Source organism: Pteropus alecto, unplaced genomic scaffold (assembly GCF_000325575.1).
Source record: "Pteropus alecto unplaced genomic scaffold, ASM32557v1 scaffold177, whole genome shotgun sequence".
NCBI lineage: Eukaryota > Metazoa > Chordata > Mammalia > Chiroptera > Pteropodidae > Pteropus > Pteropus alecto.
Genome location: NW_006442207.1, coordinates 3,307,545 through 3,327,332, shown reverse-complemented (window position 1 = coordinate 3,327,332; position 19,788 = coordinate 3,307,545). Strand labels below are relative to the sequence as shown.

The 19,788-nt window shown below is 30.6% G+C and overlaps 1 protein-coding gene and 1 pseudogene across 1 annotated transcript in view; both read left to right on the top strand.

Moving 5' to 3' along the window:
• ATRNL1 (attractin like 1) overlaps positions 1–19,788 on the top strand; it is a 548,298-nt gene that overhangs the window by 159,912 nt on the left and 368,598 nt on the right. The window contains exon 21 of the mRNA XM_006920939.3: positions 12,721–12,773. Coding sequence (XP_006921001.2) covers positions 12,721–12,773 — 53 coding nt within the window. The remainder of the gene's footprint in view (positions 1–12,720; positions 12,774–19,788) is intronic.
• LOC112470150 lies at positions 13,237–13,358 on the top strand (annotated as a pseudogene).

Below are 19,788 nucleotides of genomic sequence, written 5' to 3'. Positions count from 1 at the left end.
GTCTTCAAATACTAACACTAAATATTGTTAGGCTTTTTCTAGGTCGTTTTGCCTACTCCAGTTGCAATTGCAAATAGGTCTGGTCTAATGGTTTACTTGAGCCAATGAGCCAAGCTGTCTTGATACCTAAGAAATAATTTACTTGAGGACCTCCTATGCGTGCTTTATTCTGAAAATATTTATTCAGTGAAAGGCCATAAGGCAGTACCAAAAAGCCATATATCTCAAAATACCAGTTCAGAAAGCATGTTACTAATTCAGTTTAAGCTTGCCAAATATAAAACCAGATTTGGTAATATGCAACTCCTACTCTCCAGGAAGGTGATTTTCTGGTAAGAAGTCCAACCTGAGCAAAAAAATCATCTCATGTCAACTAAATGCTTGAGTTCTCTCAGAGTACGACTCCCTTGCTGTACTCTTGGATTTTTAGGAATGTACTGGTGTATCTAAGTGTTAGCTCTGCCATCAGTCTTTCTATGTCAACACATCATCTCTCAGGACAGCACTAGATTGAATTTCATTTAGTCGTCAATTGTGGAAACTTTCTGAACACAATTATATTTCCCAGTTTCTATTACAATTAGGTTGGAGGTCATGTAGTTGGCTTCTGACCAATAGGTATAAATAATGTCCACCATGCTAGGCCTGACACATAAAGTTTCTGTGCCATGGATCCTCTCTTCCTCCATTCAACAGTACAGTGGGGAGGAAGATGAGGACCTAAAAGATTGCAGACTCAGAAACAGCCCAGGTCCTGGAAGACTGCAGGACTCCCAACTCCACCCCTCTACACTGGCCTGTGCCTTAAGCTACAATCGAACTTTTATTGTGTGAAACTAATGAAATTTTAATGTTGTTTAATTATAGGAATTAGCATACCCTTTCATGAGTCATTACTGTTCCCTTGGCACCTAGCTTGCCACCCTTGGTTATCGTACTTTTCATTTAAATTACCTTAAGTAACCTATTCATTAAGTGTGTCTTCTGGGGTCAGGTTAGTGAACTGTCTGTGGGGTTTTTAGGGTTAAATTGTTCTTTGATTCCCATTCATCTGTTAAAACCTTTGCTGACTTTTCCATCTCTTTTATCATAGCTGTTCTCATTGAAGGCTTTCTCTTAGGAGATTGGCATAGTCCTTGATCTCCAATTTGATTATTACATTAACATCTGGTATAGCAAAGTTAAGTGGTTTTAACTCAATATGGTCAGAATAGGTCTCATAACACATGTAGAGTCATTGCGATTTTTATTATAAAAGAAATGCAGAATAGGGAACAGAGTATAGAATTAAGGTGTAGGATATACGAATTATAAGTTGAAAGTAATCACAAAAAGTAACAGAGTTACATGCCAAAGAAAGAGAATATGCTTTAAGCTTTCAGTTTATTTTTTGTCAGTGTCGTATATTTATTATTAAAAGTTATCTCGAAATATCAGAGGATAAAATAAATAGTTCTATAGTATGTCCAACTTAACCTTCTATGAAGAAGTAAATGATAGTAAATTTCAGCATTTTAATGTAGAAATACATCCGGTATATGTGTAGATGCTTTATCAAAATATAGACACATTTCAAATGCATGTGTATTAGAAGATGAACTATTGCTATATACTATTATGTCAGCTTGATTCATTTCTGGATGCCCGAATGCAGTGGCTGTGTGGTAGAGTTCAGTCCTCTTCTAGTGAAAAAGGATAGAGGATTGAAAATAATTCAGTGCAGTCTTTTTCTCAAATAATTTTTTGTCTTGTTTTGACATTTGTAGTTGCAAATATAATATCCTCTCTTTTTTTAAATGTTTTTCCTCTTCTTCAGTACTGTCAGTTTTGTTATCATTATCCTTACCGAATGGCCTGTCTCTGGGTTGAGCAGTTGTATTTAATTTTTGTAACAATTCCATAAAGTAGGTTGTTTTTTATCCCTGTTTTTTACTGTAAATGAATTTGAAACCTACAAAAGTTAATTTGCCCATGGGCACAATCTAATTAGTGTAGGAACAGGACTTCTACCTAGGTTTCTTTAACTAAAAAACCAGTGCTTTATCTATTGTAGACCCATCATTTCCTTATTGAGAATAATTGGCAAATGACAATTGAAACATTATGTCCAGAATGAAAAATATATACATCATTTCTCTTGTCGAGACTTTGTCAGAAAATGTATGTATAATACTTATGAGCTATATATTATTCTACCTTTTAATTTCCAAATTCAAATGTAAAATATTTAGTAATTAATTTAAAATAAATATTCTTTGATAGCAAAAATTCTTAATACTGTATTTTCTCCTTAGGAGGAGAATTACACAATGTAGAGATTGACTTTATTCCTTAGAGAGTTGTGCTATAACTGTTCTAAGATTAATCACTATTCAGTTTGTATTTTTTAATGTGAAATATTTTCTAAATGATCAGTAATTTCAATTTTTATTTTATTTTGATCCAATATTGTTGGATTTTTTTTCTTAATTCTAAAGACATTAAATTTCTATATTTTATCTTTCATGATTTGTTTTATAAACCTGGATTTTTTTCTAATAGACTTGATTTTTTAGAGCAGTCGTAGGATTACAGCAATAATAGAAGGTATAGAAATTTCTGATGTACCCCTTACCTGTACACATGCACAGCTTCCTGCATTATCAGTACCCCTCACCAGACTGGTGCATTTGTTACAGTTTATGAAACTGTATCATCCGTTTACCTTAGGGTTCACTCTTGGTGTTTTACAGTCTGTGGGTTTTGACAAATGTGTAATGACATGTATCTATCATTATAGTATCATAGAGAGTGGTTTCACTGCCGTAAAAATTCTCTGTACTTCTATTTATTCTCTCCTTCAGTGATCTTTTCACTGTCTCCATAGTTCTTACTTTTCTGGAATGTCATATAGTTGAAATCATACAGTATGTAGCCTTCTCAGATTGGCTTCTTTCACTTAGTAATATGCATTTAAGTTTCCTTCATGTCTTTTCATGGATTGCTAGCTCCTTTCCTTTTACTTTTGAATCGTATTCCATTTCTAGATGCACCACAGTTTATTTATCTGCTCGTCTACTGAAGTACATTTTGGTTGCTTCCAAAACTTGGCAATTATGAATAACGCTGCTGTAAACATCCATGTGCAGATTTTTGTATGGACATAATTTTTCATCTCCTTCCTATAGATCAATACAAAGGAGTATAATTGCTGGATCATATGTTAATAAAATGTTTAATTTTGTAAGAGACTGCGAAAATGTCTTTGAAAGTGGCTCTACCATTTTGCATTTCTACCAGCAATGACTTCATATTCATCCAAATTATTGGATCTATGTAGGTATAATTTGATCTTTTTCCAGGCTGTAGAGCAGAAGCTCCCAGGCTGTGGACAGGTACTGGTCTTTGCCTTGTTAGGAGCCTGGCCACACAGCAGGAGGTAAGCCATGGGCCTGTGAGCCAAGCTTCATTTGTGTTTGTAGCCGCTCCCCAGCGCTAGCATCACCGCCTCAGCTCCACTTCAGATCATCAGGCATTTGAGTCTCATAGGATCACTGGTCTCAGGTGCCAAAAAGATTAGGGACTGCTGCTGTATAGTATTTTATTTTATGATTATGTCACACTTTAATTACCCGTTCTCCTACTTTACAATCCTAGTTGTATTATTATTTTTTTAACACTACAACTAATGCACCTATGAGTATCCTCATATATGTCTCCTGGTTCATGAGTGCATACGTTTTTAATGGGTATGTATTGGATATCCACATTTTCAATTTTAGAGAATTAACTCTTTTGTAAAATTGTTATGTCAAGTTCTACTACTTCCAGGGCTATATGAGTTTTCTTAATGCTCTAGGCTCTTGACAATACTTGGTGTTATAAGACATTTTAATTTTAAGGAATTGGATGTGCAATTGATATGTTATAACTTGAATTTACATTTTTTCTTAAGAACTAAATAAGTTCTTTAGTTTTTAAAGATTTAATCAATAATTGAGTTTTCTCTTTTAAGAAATAGTTATCTTTCAAGTTAATTGAGAATTTTTTTCTACTGGATTCTCTTTTTCTCAATCATTTATAATAATGTTTTATACATTTTGGGTACATGCATTTTGTTGGTGATAAGTGTGATAAATACCACTTTGTGGTTGGGATTTTCACAGTTTTGCATGTCTTTGTTGAAGAGAAATTCTTAATTTTTATATAATCTAATATATCAATTTTTTCCATATGGTTAGTATTCCATTCCACATTATTAGATAATATCATCAAGGTGGCCACTTGGTCCTAGGTATTTTTTTTTTTTTTTTTGTAGAAAGATTTTAATTATTTCTTTAAAATAAAAAAAATATTCAGTTTCTTTAAAAGTTATAAACTATTCAGATTTTTAATTTCTTCTTACATCTATTTTAATCTTTGGGTTTAATTATCTTTCTTTTCATTTTACCAGTTTTAATATAATGTGCTTTGTTATTACTGTTATTTCTTCACTTATCACAGTGGGGGTTTCAGAAAGTTCTGCTAGTGCTCTTCAAATGTTGCTTCTCCATTCTCTCTGTCCTCTTCTCTTGGAACACTGCATCTTTTATATCTTTTACATATTTTCCTCTCTTTCCTGATCTGTTTTTCAGTTCATTTTTTTCTTTTCCACAACATCTAATTTGTTGATAATCTCATCCATTCAGTTCTTAATTTGGGTTATTTTATTTTCATTTCATTGTTTTCGTAGTGTCCAGTTTTTCAGATTAAATTCTTAAAGTTTCTAATTGTTTAGGCAAATTTTTAATCTGGTCTGTTATCTCCTCCCATATAATATAGTTATTTTGTTTTGTTTTATTTTTTTTATTAAGTTTATTGGGGTAACATTGGTTCATACCATCATATAATTTTCAGGTGTACGTTATCACTTGACATCTGTATATTCTATTTAATATAATGTGCTTTGTTATTACTGTTATTTCTTCACTTATCACAGTGGGGGTTTCAGAAAGTTCTGCTAGTGCTCTTCAAATGTTGCTTCTCCATTCTCTCTGTCCTCTTCTCTTGGAACACTGCATCTTTTATATCTTTTACATATTTTCCTCTCTTTCCTGATCTGTTTTTCAGTTCATTTTTTTCTTTTCCACAACATCTAATTTGTTGATAATCTCATCCATTCAGTTCTTAATTTGGGTTATTTTATTTTCATTTCATTGTTTTCGTAGTGTCCAGTTTTTCAGATTAAATTCTTAAAGTTTCTAATTGTTTAGGCAAATTTTTAATCTGGTCTGTTATCTCCTCCCATATAATATAGTTATTTTGTTTTGTTTTATTTTTTTTATTAAGTTTATTGGGGTAACATTGGTTCATACCATCATATAATTTTCAGGTGTACGTTATCACTTGACATCTGTATATTCTATCGTGTGTTTACCACCCAAAGTCCAGTTTCCTTCATTTTAAAGCCTATGTCTTTTCCTAGATAATATCTGAATTCCCATGGCTCTGTTTTCACCATCTTTTGTTTCCGCTGTTTCTTGTTCTTGTTTTCTTATTAATTTCCAAGCTTGGTTATTTTTTATTTTGTACTGGATATCATATTTGTAAAATCTATTTATTGATAGTTTGAGACCTTGGATGAATCCTTTTTCCAGAGAGTATTTAATTCTCCCATGGGCCTGAGAGCAGTAGTACTTTAATCATTTTCAGGGATAAGGACAGTTCATAGAAGAGCTGTAGTCTCTGGATGGCTTTTCTATGCTCTTACTCCTAAGATTACTCTTTGCGGCTTAGCTCACCAACCCTTGATGGGGCTAGACTCCAATCCTTATTCCTGTTAAATACTGTTTCCATCTATAATCAGGGAAAAAAGGATTACCCCAAATGATTCAACAGTCATTTCATTCTTCTCTACATTCTGATTGGCAATCTTTTACTCTTTGGCCCTCCAGTGCTTTTAAGCATTGAAAAATAAAAATCTAATTTTTTCAAGTTTTCTTCAAGTTACCTAGTTAGTTCTACTTACCATTATTGGACTCTGAAACACATAAACAGCCTTATAATTTTAGAACCTATACCTCTTATACTATTTGAGGATTTATCATACCTTCATGTCTGAATTTTTATTGCTTTTTAAAAATGGTAAATTGTCATAGAAGTGTGGTATGAATATTGATACTTTGATACTTAATATATTTTTGTTTATATTATGATATTTTTATGGGTTTGTTTAGAGAAAACCAAAGCAAAAACAAGTATGTTTTATCTCGTGTATAATTTTCATAATTTATCACGAAAATGCAAATTTATCAGATGCTCAGCTTTTTAAAATCATCTGTCATGATATTTCAAAATTGTAGCAATTAAATGTCCTGTCTTTTTTTTGTTTCTGAGTAGAAAAATTATATCTCATGGTAAGAGCTGTCATGAGTGTGTATGTGTATTTAAATCAACAGAATGAAATACCGTATTTTAAACACTTAGAAATATGGAATTATTTTATATTTTGTTGTTTTAAAAAGTGGCATTTTTAATGTAATGGGATCATTCACGTAAATGATAACCATTATTTATATGACATGTAATGACAATATTTACCTTTTCAAAATCCCTATAAATATTTCAGCCTAAATCTGTTTTCTAAAAAGATCTAGCTATTTGCTTAGTTTGCTTAGTGGGGACAGAGAATAATTCTCTCTTTGCTTAGGCACAGAAATACTTTGAAGTTATTTTTTAAATTAAGCTATGCAGAAGGCTTCTGAAGCTTTTTAATGTTTGTATCTAATCTTTATACAGAAGGATTCTGAATTTTAAAAACATTACTTAGCTTATGCATGAATAATATTAATATAACTTACATAGTGCAACATTAATTTGTTTAAAGCATTATTTATATCTGAACTTTTCCCTTCAACATTCTCTTTACCTCTTATAATCTGAGTTTGAACTTGATCATGTAATTTGACTTATCAAATTATTATGTGAATTAGTTTATTATATTCATATTTCAAATAAATATATTGATATATTTTATAATAAAAAGTGTACATATAACAAAATTATGATGGCCAGACCCTAAAGTGACTACCAATGACCTCTGACTTCTGGCATTCACATTATTTTGTAATTCCCTTTTACTGAGTGTGTGGGTAGGACCTGTGACTTGCTTTGAAACCAGAAAATATTGCAAAGATGATGGGGTATCAATTCTATGATTATGCTACATTATGTGGTAAAAGCTATGGTATGTCACTTCCATGAATATGTTTTATGTCTACGTCTTGCTAGAAGACTTGCTTTAAAGACTTTCTCCTTTGCTGGCTTTGAAGAAATAGGTGGAGCTGATGGCATCCTCTAGCAGCTAAGGGCAGCGTCAAGCCAGTAATAAGATATAAAGCCCCTCAGTTCTATATCTGCAGGGAAATAAATTCTGCCAGCACTTGAGGGAGCTTAGAAATAGATACATCCCCAGTCAAGCCTCTGATGAGAACCCAACCCCAGCTGACATCTTTATTGCTGCTCTACAGAGAACCCTTTTTCCAGCCAGCCCCTGAATGCATCTCAGAGTCTCTGAGTCAAAGAACTCAAGGATATCACACTCCTAGTTAACTATGCCCATACTTCTGACTCACAAAAATTGTGAAATAATAAATATGTGTTTGACTTTAATCAAGTCAATAAGTTTGTGGTAATTTCTTAGTTGGTGCTAGATACCCAGTATAAATATATCCAATTGCTGTTTTTTATTTACTGAATTATATATTTATGTACTAAATATTTATATAATACACACTGTAAATGCTTTCAAACTTCGAAGGGAATCTTTGGTCTTTGATAGAGAAAATATACTTTCTTGAATGGGTAAAATAATTTCAACAATGCAAATTAAGACGTTTTTAAAAACAGAACAGAAAGAAATTTTACTTTTGTGTTACTAAACACGGTGGTCTGTTACAGAATAAAACAGCTTAAAACATTTTTTATTCATCTAATTATTTACTTACATTCATATTTGCAAAATTGTTTTAAGAAAAAAATTATAATTTCCTTTGTAATACTGCTTTCTCCTCTTGTTGAAGGTAGTTGTTTGTGAGGTCCTTCATTCTGATTCTTTAACTTGCATTTATTTATGAGGTCTACAATGAGATTGATGATTATGACAATCTTGACTCCAGATCACATTATTAGATGTTAATGAAAATCTATAATGGCTATGCCAAATATTTCATTCTATCAGCTGATTATATTTATTATAGATTAGCGTAAATGTTTTTATCAATTGATTTCAGCATGTGGGAAATGAGATGGGAAAATCATTTGTTTGCATAGCACGGCATTGGGTGTAAGTGATACATTTATACATACATTTATAAATTTATACATTTATACATGTATACATCTATTTGAGATTTCATTCCTTTCATCTTTTGTAATAAAGACATTTTTCTATAGGTGGTGACTGCTATTAGAACGCATTTACTAGTGAATAGGGTCTTGGATTTTGATTAGAGATGACAAATATAGCCAAATTCTTTCTTTTTTTCCTTTGTCTTTTTTGAGTGAATTAGACTTGATACAAAGTTATCTGATAGTACATGACATATTTATGAGAAGAAAAAATTAATTATTCTTTCTCGATCTCAGTCTTTGCTATCTATGCTGATTACCGGCTCCCATACTTCCTTCGCATTTACCAGTGAGCCCTTAGCATTCTGCTGTCAGCGAGAGCTTTCTCTCCTTCACCATTTATTTATTATTAGTATGAACTCATGAATTCTTATCTTCCCTAATAGTTATTATTCACCACTATACTTAATTATTTAGCAATCTAATTTCCCCAGATATGTTCAGTGGGAGCTAGTTCAAGCTGGCTCTTGTGATTTTGTGACATATACCCATAATTTTATGAATATTTATACCTGTCCTGCTTCAGGCCTGGAATTAGCTTTTTTCTTTCCTTTTCTTCTTTTCTTTCTTTTTCTGTTTTTTGTATAGCTCTGCTTCCTTGTAATCAAGAATCAGTCATAATAAAGATTGATATCTTAGTGTTACATGCTCTTTGCTGCTGAGGTGCCTTTACTTAGTGGCCTATTCAGTGAACAGAGCTAGGGAATAGTAATTTATTTATATACACAAATAAATAAGTACACATATACGGATTCATGTGTATGTAGGCATGCATATACATACACATACATACACATATTTGGGAAAGCATTTCTTCATACCAAATGTCCAGTTCCAGTTTGTCTCCACAAGGTTCTTTTGGGCCTTCTCCACATCAATATTTGTGTGTCTCTTCTAACTCAATGAAAACACTGACTCCCAATGAAATTAGCATGTTCCTTGTTTGCTCAGTTCTATAATACATGTAGAATACTTTCAGAATTGCTTTGTCTGTATTACTTCAACAAACAAACCTACTAAAAGGATTTCAAAGTTTGATTCCAGTTTTCCCTCCTCCGCCTTACACTGCCCAAGATTGAAAGTGTATAGTCAAATACTGGGCTCATAACTTATTTGGAATGGTTCCCTTCTTCCTCCCATCCACCCACCTTCTCCCATTTCCCTTTCTCTTCAGGATGGCTATATATTATTTATTTGAAATTTATTAGGTTTACTTCTTTAGTTTACTTTCTGTTTAAGGTTTTTTTCCCTTTCTCGTTCTTATTATTTTAATATATAGATATATATATATATGTATATAGATTTTAGAATATGTTAAACATTAACATTCTTTCCAAAGCAAAGGGATTAAGAAATATATACTAAGAGGGATTATCAACTTTATCTGGTTTATCCTTCCTTTGTTTCTTTTTGTAAAGGTAAAGTTATTAAATGGCTTTAGTATGACACATACACACACACACATTCTTTCTTTTTTATGCAAAAAGTGACAGAGATCTATATATGTATCAAGTTATAAATCTTCACAATTATTTTATTTGGCTTTGCTTAAATTTGCATAGTACTTCATTGTGCGTATGTACCATGGTTTAACAAATCTCGTACGCATGAATGTTTATATATTTTTCAGTATTTTGTGATTACAAAAGATGCTGCAGTGAATAAACTTGAACACATATATTTTCATATTGTTAGAAGTTTGTCTCCAGAGTAAATTCCTATAAGTGGGATTGCTGGGTTGAAGAATAAGTGCATATGTAGTTTTGTTAGACATTGTTAACTTCTCTGAGATTTTTCTCATTTTGTATTCCCACCAGCAGTGTATGGGAGGGCCTGTTTTCCCACAGGCTCATAAGCAGAGTATATTGGTATGCTTTTGAAATTTTGACAATCTGATGGGGGAGAAATGGTATCTTGGCATAGTTTTAACTTAATATCATTTTTTGTGAATTGTCTATTTATGTCTTTTGTCAGTTTTTCTATAGAGTTATTAGTTCCCCCCTTATTTTTAGACTTCTTTGTAAATTCAAGATTAAAACTCTTTTTATGTGACATACATATCTTGCAAATATTTTCTCTCATTTTCATGTCTTTTGGTTTTACTAATTTTTTTTTTTTTTTAACCATGAAAAAGTTTTTTTATCATGTAGTCATATTCTTAGTCTTTTTAAAATAGCATTTGGAATTTTATTTATGGTTAGGAAGCCTTTCATTATGCCTGGGCTGTTGTGCAATTCACCCATCTTTTCTTCTAGTATGTTTAAAGTTTATTTTTGACTCTTAGATTTCTAATTAATTTTGAATATTTTTGTGTGTATATGGTATGAGAATTGCATCTGATTTTATATTTTTCCAAATGACTATCCAGTTGTCTTAATACCATTTATGAAAAAGATTATCTTTCCCCCAGCCATTTAAAATACTGCTTCTATAAAATACTAGATTTTTAGTGTACGTTAGTTGAGCCTGTTTCTGGAATTTCTATTCTGTACCTTTGGTTTTTCTATTGATGTGTCAATACCATTCTATTCTAATTGTATAGATTTTGAGTGTATTTTACTATCTTTTAAGTCTAACTCCCATCAAACCTCTTCCTTTTCATTGTTTTTCTAACTATTCTTATGTTTGCTTCTGCATATGAACATTAAAATCAACTTTTCTAGCTCCTTTAAAGCTCCTTGGAATTTTTATTGCATCAAATAAAACATTATCTTTGAAATTGACTGCCATCCGATGATGATGCGATGTCCTAGCAAAATATAAGGAATGTCTGTCCTTTAGTTATTTATACTTTTGTATTTTTTATGCTGTTTTATGCCTAAAATTTTATTGTTTCCTTCCAAACTGTTAATTTCTTTAAACTAACAAAAGTTACTTCCTAAACATGAGCATATAATTTCATCTGTATGAGAAAATTTGTGGTTTGAGAAATAAAATGTTAACTGTTCCTTTCTAAAAATTATATTATGTTGAAGGTAAACATATTATAATAATTTCTAGTCCAACATAATATATAATTTGCATAAACTAAATATTATTAACAAAAATGAAAACTTTATAATTTCCCTGTTGGAAAATAGATTTGTATCCAGAACTCTTAAAGTCAATATATAGATCAATTAAAAGTCCTTAGATTTCTTGTCATTTGTCAGTTAGTCATTTTAAATTGCCATGGGACTTTGAAAACCATCTATTTAGGCAAGTAAGGTATGCAGGGAATATCATGCAAAACATCATAGGGAATATTACGTTGAATATTTTCATATTCTAAAAGTAGTATTGAGATACTTGGGACAAATCAAGTTTATTTTTTGCTGCAGACAAAGGAATTCTAGTGTATTGTAAATCAGTCTTTCAGTATATGTATATACAAAGTGATGGGATTTAAGCAGGCGAGCCTAAAGAAAGAACAATAGTATAGCAATAGTATAGATTCTGAAGTGCTTAACCCAGCAGTAATTAGTATGATGATTTTCTAAAGCTAGAAAACCCCTATATACCACATATTTGGAAAAGTCAGAGAAAATCTAACCCTGAAAGTCTCTTTGTTTCACAGAGAATAAAATTAGAGTTATAAAAGGCTATCATATTTCTACTTTAATTTTGTAGTTAGTGTAGAAAAAGATTTACTCTTCAACTTATTTATTTATTTTTTGCTTGGATTCAGAAACTAGCATGGCTGAAAAGCACATTCAGTATGAAACCTGATTATTTAGATTATTATTCTCAACTGTTAGGCCTGTCATTAATTAAAATACATATGTATTAAATTTATTTCTCTGTTCTAATTAACTACTAAAACTGAAGACATTTTCAGGTCTTTCTCATTTATTAAACTCACATATAATTTAAATATTAAGACACTTTATTGAGTTATCCTATTGTATACTTTTATAATAATTTATTTGGGAGAGTGTTCCAGGAAGTAGCATTATGCAGAACAACACTTTATCTTTTTTAGGCAATTTCAAAGAATACCAGAAGTAAGAACATGATGTGGATTTATGAATTCTCCCAATATTTTTCCTCTACCTAAAAATGTCTTCATATCTTTACCCAGACTTTCAATTTCTTTTTATTTTATTAAGGAAGAATACAAATCCCCAAACTCATAATCTTATCCCATCTGCCTTGTGACATCCCCTGTATTTATTTGCCTTATTTCTTGTCTCACTCACGCTCATATATAGGCTTTCTACATTAATTCTTTTGAAGATTTGTTTTTAAAACTTCAATTAATGCTGTAGTTTTAAAAGATGTTTTAATGTACAATTTAATTACTTTTTTGCTTGAAGACATACATGAGGCTTTTGAATTTTGTTTAATAGTAAATGAGTTTTTGTATTTCTACAGATGTGACTCTGAAAATCGCTATGTTGGTAATCCACTTAGAGGAACATGTTATTGTAAGTATTTGTATTTTTTTATTTTAATTAATTGGTTTGTATTATTAGTTTCAGGTGATTGTGCAGCAAATAAAATTCATCTTGAATAGCTGATGCTATCATTATTATGTTACCATTGTTATTACTTAAGTCTTATTATACAACTCTATATATATTGCTAAGAAAGGCAGTGTATTTTTGTTATATTTTCTTAATTGTATTTGGTGCATTTTTTTCTACTTTCAAGTGTAAAATAGCAATAGATCTTATTTTGAACATGGAATAAAATATAGAACTTGAGTAAACTCAGCTGAATTTTAATGTAATCTTTTCCATTATAATTAAATTTTGAGTAAATAAAATTTTGTGATCGTTTTTGCAAGGGACAATTTTGGTCATTACTCAAAAGCTGCACTGATTTTGTATTGAAAGATACTTTCATGTGGTAGATGTGTATTTAACTTTTTAAGAAATAACCAAACTAGTCTACGGCCATGCTACCTTGAACAAGCCTGATCCCGTCTGATCTCGGAAGCTACTAAGCAAGGTTGGGCCTGGTTAGTACTTGGATGAGAGACCACCTAGGAAGACCAGGTGTTGTAGGTGTAAAAAATAAAAAAATAAGGAATTGTAAGCTGACAAGGTCCTTGCAATCTGTGAGGTGACCAAGGGTTGCCTCACCTAAAAAAAAGAAAAGAAAAAAAAAAGAAATAACCAAAAATGGTTGTACCATTTTGCATCTCTACCAGCAGTGTATGAGAGTTTCACTCCTTCCAAATCTCTCAATACTTCATATGGTTAGTCTTTTTAATTTTAGGCATTCTAATAGGTGTGTAATGGTATCTAATTCTTACTTTATTTGCATTTCTCTAGTAACTAACGACATAAGCATTTTTTATGTGATTATTTGCTATATGTATATTTTATTTGATGAATTTTGTTTAAATCCATTGCCCACTTTTTAAAATTGGAGTTTTTGTTTTCATACTATTGAGTTTTCAGGATACTTTATGTATTCCAAATGCATGTTCTTTATCTGATATATGATTTAAAAATATTTTTTCTTCATTTGTAGTTGTCTTTTCACTCTGTTAAGAGTATTTTTTTGAATGGAAGCTTTTAATTGAGATGAAGTGCAACTTATCTGTTTGTTCTTTTGAGAAATCTCAGCCTAACCTAAGGTCACAAAGATTTCTCGCTGTATTTTCTTCTAGAAATTTTATATTTTTACGTTTTTCACTTACATATATAGCCCATTTTGAGTTTGTATATACATATATTTTAAAGGATAAATCAAAAATTTTTTTCTCCATATGAGTTTCCAACTGTTCTATCACATTTTGTTTATGGACTGTCTTTTAACCAGTGAATTGCTTTCATACCTTTGTTGAAAATCTGATTGTCCATATATGTGTGTAAGACTGTTTCTGGACTTTCTGTTCTGTTCCATTAATTTATTCATTTATTTTTATGCCAGTACAGCACTGTTATAATTACTCTAGCTTTATAGTAAGTCTTGAAATCATTTAACATTTATTCTACAATTTTGTTCTTCCTTTTCAAACTTAATTTGACTATTCCATTTTCTTTGTGTTTACATATGAATTTAAGAATCTTCTTGTCAGTTTTCACAAAAATGCATGCTAGAATTTGGATTGAGATTATGTTTAGTTTATAGATCAGTTTGGGGAGAGTTGATATCTTAATTATAGGGAGTCTTCTGACGACTAGTATATCTCTTTTTCTTTCTTAATTATTCTTTAATTTGTTCTCACAATATTTGGTAGTTTCTACTGTGCAGGTCTTTCTCGCTTTTTGTCAGATTTATACCTACGTGTTTTATATTTTTAATGCTATCGTAAACATTATTTTTTAATATTTCATTTCTGATAGTGTCTGGTATGTACAAGTACAATTGATTTTAATGTTGATGTTGTATCCTTCAGCTTTGCTAAACTCACTTATTAGTTTAAGTACCATTTTGTAAGGTCTGTCATATTTTATACATAGACAATAATGGAATTTGAATTCTTTCTTTGCTTTCTCTATGCCTTTTTTTTTTCTTGCCTTGTTGCATTGGCTACTACCTCTGGTACCATGTAAAAAGATATGATGAGCATGTCATTATTCTTGTCTTGTTCCTGATTTTAGAAGGAAAGCAGTTGCTCACCATTAAGTATGATATAGATTTTTCCTAGATGCTTTTATCAGGGTGAGGCAATTCTCTTCTATTCTTATTTTGCATATTATTTTTATCAGGAATTGGTGTTTATGTCATATGGTTTTTCTGCATCAATTGAGATGACCATAAAGTACTTCTCATTTACTTGGTTAATATAGCAAATGGTATAACATTATATAGATACATCAATTTTTTTTTTTTTTTTTTTTTGCCCATCACCAGATAATGGACATTGGGATTATTTGTAGGCTTTGGCTATTATGAAAAAATGCTAATATAAAAACATTCAGATGGTCTCTGTGTAGACATATATTTTTATTTTCCTTGGGTAGATTTCTAGGAATAGAATTGCCACATGATATGCTAATCTTATGTTTAATTTCTTAAGAAACTGCCAAATAATTTTACATGGCTGAACCATTTCCACTAGCGATTTATAAATGTTTCAGTTTCTCCACATTCTCATCAACATTTCATATTGTCTTTCTGATTATAGCCATTATAGAGTATGTATAGTATGATCTTCTGCTTTTAATTTGCATTTCTCTTATGACTAATAATTTTAAGCTCAATTTTTCGTGTCCGTGTCTCAAACAAGTTTTGTTAGATGTATAAAACTGTAATTCCCTAATAGTTTTGTTGCTATTTTATATAGCATTTTTAAAAATTATATTTTCTATTTATGTTTGATACATAAAAATAAAATTCATTTTAGTACATTGTTCTGATGTTCATAAACTTCAATTAACTGTTAATTCTAATTTTTCCTGATTTGTTTTATTTTTATATGTAGCTAATTATATTGCATGCAAATAAAGACAGTTTTTTTTCTTCCCTTTCCAGTTTTTTTTTCTCTTATTGGGATGGTTGGGATTTGGGTTTATTAATCCTTTCCACTAATTTTGTTGTCTAGTTTACTAGTTTTAGGTTTTGTCTTTAGTAATTAAAAAAAATATTGTTGTTTTTGCCTGCAGTTTGTATAACTTTTCTTATTAAATTATTTTCTACATAGTTTATGGTTCAGTTCTTTTTGTATGTATATGTAAGAATTTTTTAAATTTCTAATTAAGTAATTATTTTTTTAATTCTTTTGCAGTTATTTTTCTTATTTTAATTAGAATGTGGCATATAAACTACCATGTGTTATCAAGGTGTTTCTTTTGCCTCTGGGACATTTGACACCGTTTGGAAACATTTTTGTTTATCATAACTGGGCCTGGGGCATGTGTCTTACGAGCATCTAGTGGGCAAAGGCCAAGGATGCTCCTATATGCCTACAGTGCACAAGATAGTCTCTTTAGAGCAGAGAGTTATCTGGCCCCAAATTTTAGTTCTGCTGAGATTGAGAAACCCTGATTTAGAGGTTTAGTCAGATTCTGATTTGATTTTAGGGGAAACACTATTTCATAGGTGGTTTTGTGTTTTCATCTATCAGAAGCATGTAATGCCTGCCAGTTTCTCTTTTTACATTCTTAGCAGACACTGAAGTTCAATGTTTTGAATGTAATTGATTAGAAGTTGCAGAACTGTGATATTTCAATTACTTCTTGATTTCTTTATTGGAAAACTTCTGTAAAAACAAATTTTCTCTCATCAGATATTTGGTTACTCATTGTTACAATTCATATAGAAAAATCATGGTAAGTGCTATAGTCTTTATTTACCAGTGTTCAAAGTAAGGAGAAGTTTTTGTATCATAAACATATCTAATACATATTTAACATGTTTTAATCCACTTGCAATTATTATCCTTACAGATATTCAAATTGCCTATTTCTATGTCTATTAAATTATCTTTATTTTCCATCTTTTCCACATTAATTTTATGTTTCTTTTTCAAACTTCCTTGCCATTATAAGAATATAATTGTTCTGATTTTTTAAAATTAGAAATCCCTCTTTGATTCTTCTTGAGTCTTTAGCTTTTATTGTGTCTCGGAGGAGTAACTAATTACAATTATGCACACATATAAATTATATTCTATTTTTTAGAAGTAAGAAATATATTAATATTTAAAAAAAAGCCTTTTGTGTTTAAGACTAAGGTGAATTTTCTAGATCAGCATCCAATATGAATATAATGGGAGCAACATATGTAATTTAAAATTTTCTACAAGCTACATTTAAAAAGTAAAAGGAAACAGGTGAAATTAATTTTAATAATATTTTTATGTCAATATATCTAAAATATGTCATTTTAACACATAACAGTATAATAATCATTAAGATATCTTTTCTGAAAGATTTTTTTTCAGATTACGTTTTTGAAATACAGTTTGTATATTTTATACCTATAACAACCTCAGTTTAAATAAATCGCATTTTAATTACTCAGCAGCCACAAGTGATAGTAGCTACCGGATGGGGCAGCTCATCTCTAGAGTATATAATAGGACTGTCACTCTCGTTTAAAAATGTTAAAGGAAGAGTCATAAAGCACTAGATGGCACTCTTGTCATTTGTTATGAGGCCTTTAGAGCTTATAGCATTTGGGAAAAAACGATGTTGAAAAAAGAAAAGGTCAGTAGTTTTTGTAATAAGTGTTAATGGAAACTATTCTGATTTTAAAGATTGGAGTGAAATTTAAAATGCAGGTCCACACAGTGACTTAAAGCAATTGAGTGCAATATGGTGTTAACTTAATTGAAAGTAATAAACCAGCATTCGTATCCTATAGACGGTCTTAGTAGTTTTTCAAACATCAGTTTAAGCCCGAAAGCCAAGTGTATTAGAAAACTGTCATGCTTCACATGGCAAAAAAAGAAAGTTTCTAGCTAATCTAATTTGATTGACCCTTGCAAACACTGAATTATGTAATTTATCTCAACAAATATAAAAAGTAGTAATCCCAAAGTCGTGTAGTTTCCTTTTTCCTTAAATGCTTTCTTTTTAATTTTGATAATTGTAACGACAGAAACCTTCAACACAAAATGAAAGGCTGGACTATGAAAATGTTAAAGGCTTATATATTTTCAGTGAGTAGAATCAGAGTACTAAAAGTCACTTTCTGTAGACATCTACTTTAGGCTGTTACTTCATTAATTCTTTAGCTACATGTAATTCCCAAACTGCTAATTATTGTGTTTTAGTACATTTCCACTTAATCTAATATATTTGGGCTTATTTCACGTTTTACTTTTTGAAAAATTACTGTTTTATTTTGAATTTCTTCTATTGCTATTTCGAGTTCAGGGCAATTTTCTGATGATAATAATACACTGCCTTTTTGAGAGTCAGCAATTTAATTACTACTTCTATATTCAGTGATCACTTCTACCACTTATCACATCTTACCTTAGTTTACATTAGTAAGAAAATGAAATATTCATCTCTCCATCCATCTCACTATAAAACCTTTAATTATTATTCATTTATTTAATTAATATTTATGTCTTGGACCGAAAGACATCATTTATAAGCATATTATTTACTGGATTTAATTTTTTTGTTTGATAGATAATATTTCTCATAAACATTATTGTAATTGTGAATTGAAAAAAGCAAATATCACTCTCAGTTTAATTACTTAAAAAGCTGTTATACAGAACAGTTAAAACTTGAAATAACCTTTTTTTTAGTGTAATTATTTTGTATTTTGTTCTAAAACAATAAAAATATTTTTTCTATTTGAAATTAAATATATTTTGTTAGTTAATGTTTTGTAGACTTGTATGAATATAAATAGCTACTTAATTAGGATCTAGCTGGTCCATCTGCAGATAGAGAAGTGACCTTGATGAATACAGAGAATCTCAATTCTTATATCTCATAAAATGAAGACATGATTGATTAAAGATTATCTGACAAAGCATAAATGAGCCACATGGTTGGCATTTTAACCTTATTCTTTGATCATTAGGGTTTTTATTAATTTTCATGAAGTTATATCCCAGTATCTCGAGATGTTTATTTCCGAGTTATTTAATATTTTTGCATATTCTAAAATGAAGGGCACCATAACACAATTATAAAAAAGTTAAGAACAGCTGAAAGAAAAAAAATGCTGTTGAATTAATCTGAAAGAGATGTAAACAATTTGACCATATATTTTATGGTAAGTATTATATTTTTGGGTTATGCAAATAACAGACTCGTTCTAAAAATAACTTAAAAAAAAATTTAAGGAAGAAAATAAAAATGTCTGAAAACCTCCCACCAGGGCATCCAGCAGGAGTTGCACAGTGTACTTGCCTTCTGCAAAGGCTCCCGACTTCGAGGGACAGTGAGGGCCGATGGCCTGCCCTTATTTTCCCACTAAGCCATGTAACCTGGTGTGGGGCTGTACTACCTTCAGCAAGGGTTAATAGTTCCTTATTTGTATAAAAATGCAGAATAGGCTAATGAAGGCACTGCATGCCTTTCTACTAAATCATGTCTTGAGAATGATTTTACATAGAAGGTGTTTTAACATATGTAATATTCTTATTGTGAACAACTTTTTTTTTCTCACAGATATGAGCTCATTATTTAGCATCATTTATTGAATAAAGCGTGGTTTTTGTCCAAACTGGAGAACAGCTATATGACTTTTAAATAATGATCGTACTATTTAACCTTTATTGAGCACTAACCGTGCTGGGCTGTCCTAAGCTTTTTGTTTGTATTAGTTTATTTAATCCTCTAATGAGAAGGATATACTTATTATCCTCATTGTTTATTTGAGGGAGCAGAGGCAGAGAAATTGAATTAATTCGTATAGGGTTAGTAGTAATAAGAAATGGCAAAGCTAGTTTCAGTCCAGACGGTGCAGATCTGCACACTCAACCACAGGTGATAAAAGTAGAGCAACAAGCATCAGAAAGATATTTAACCCAAGAATTGTTTTTATGTGAATAAAATAAAACCGTCATGTTAA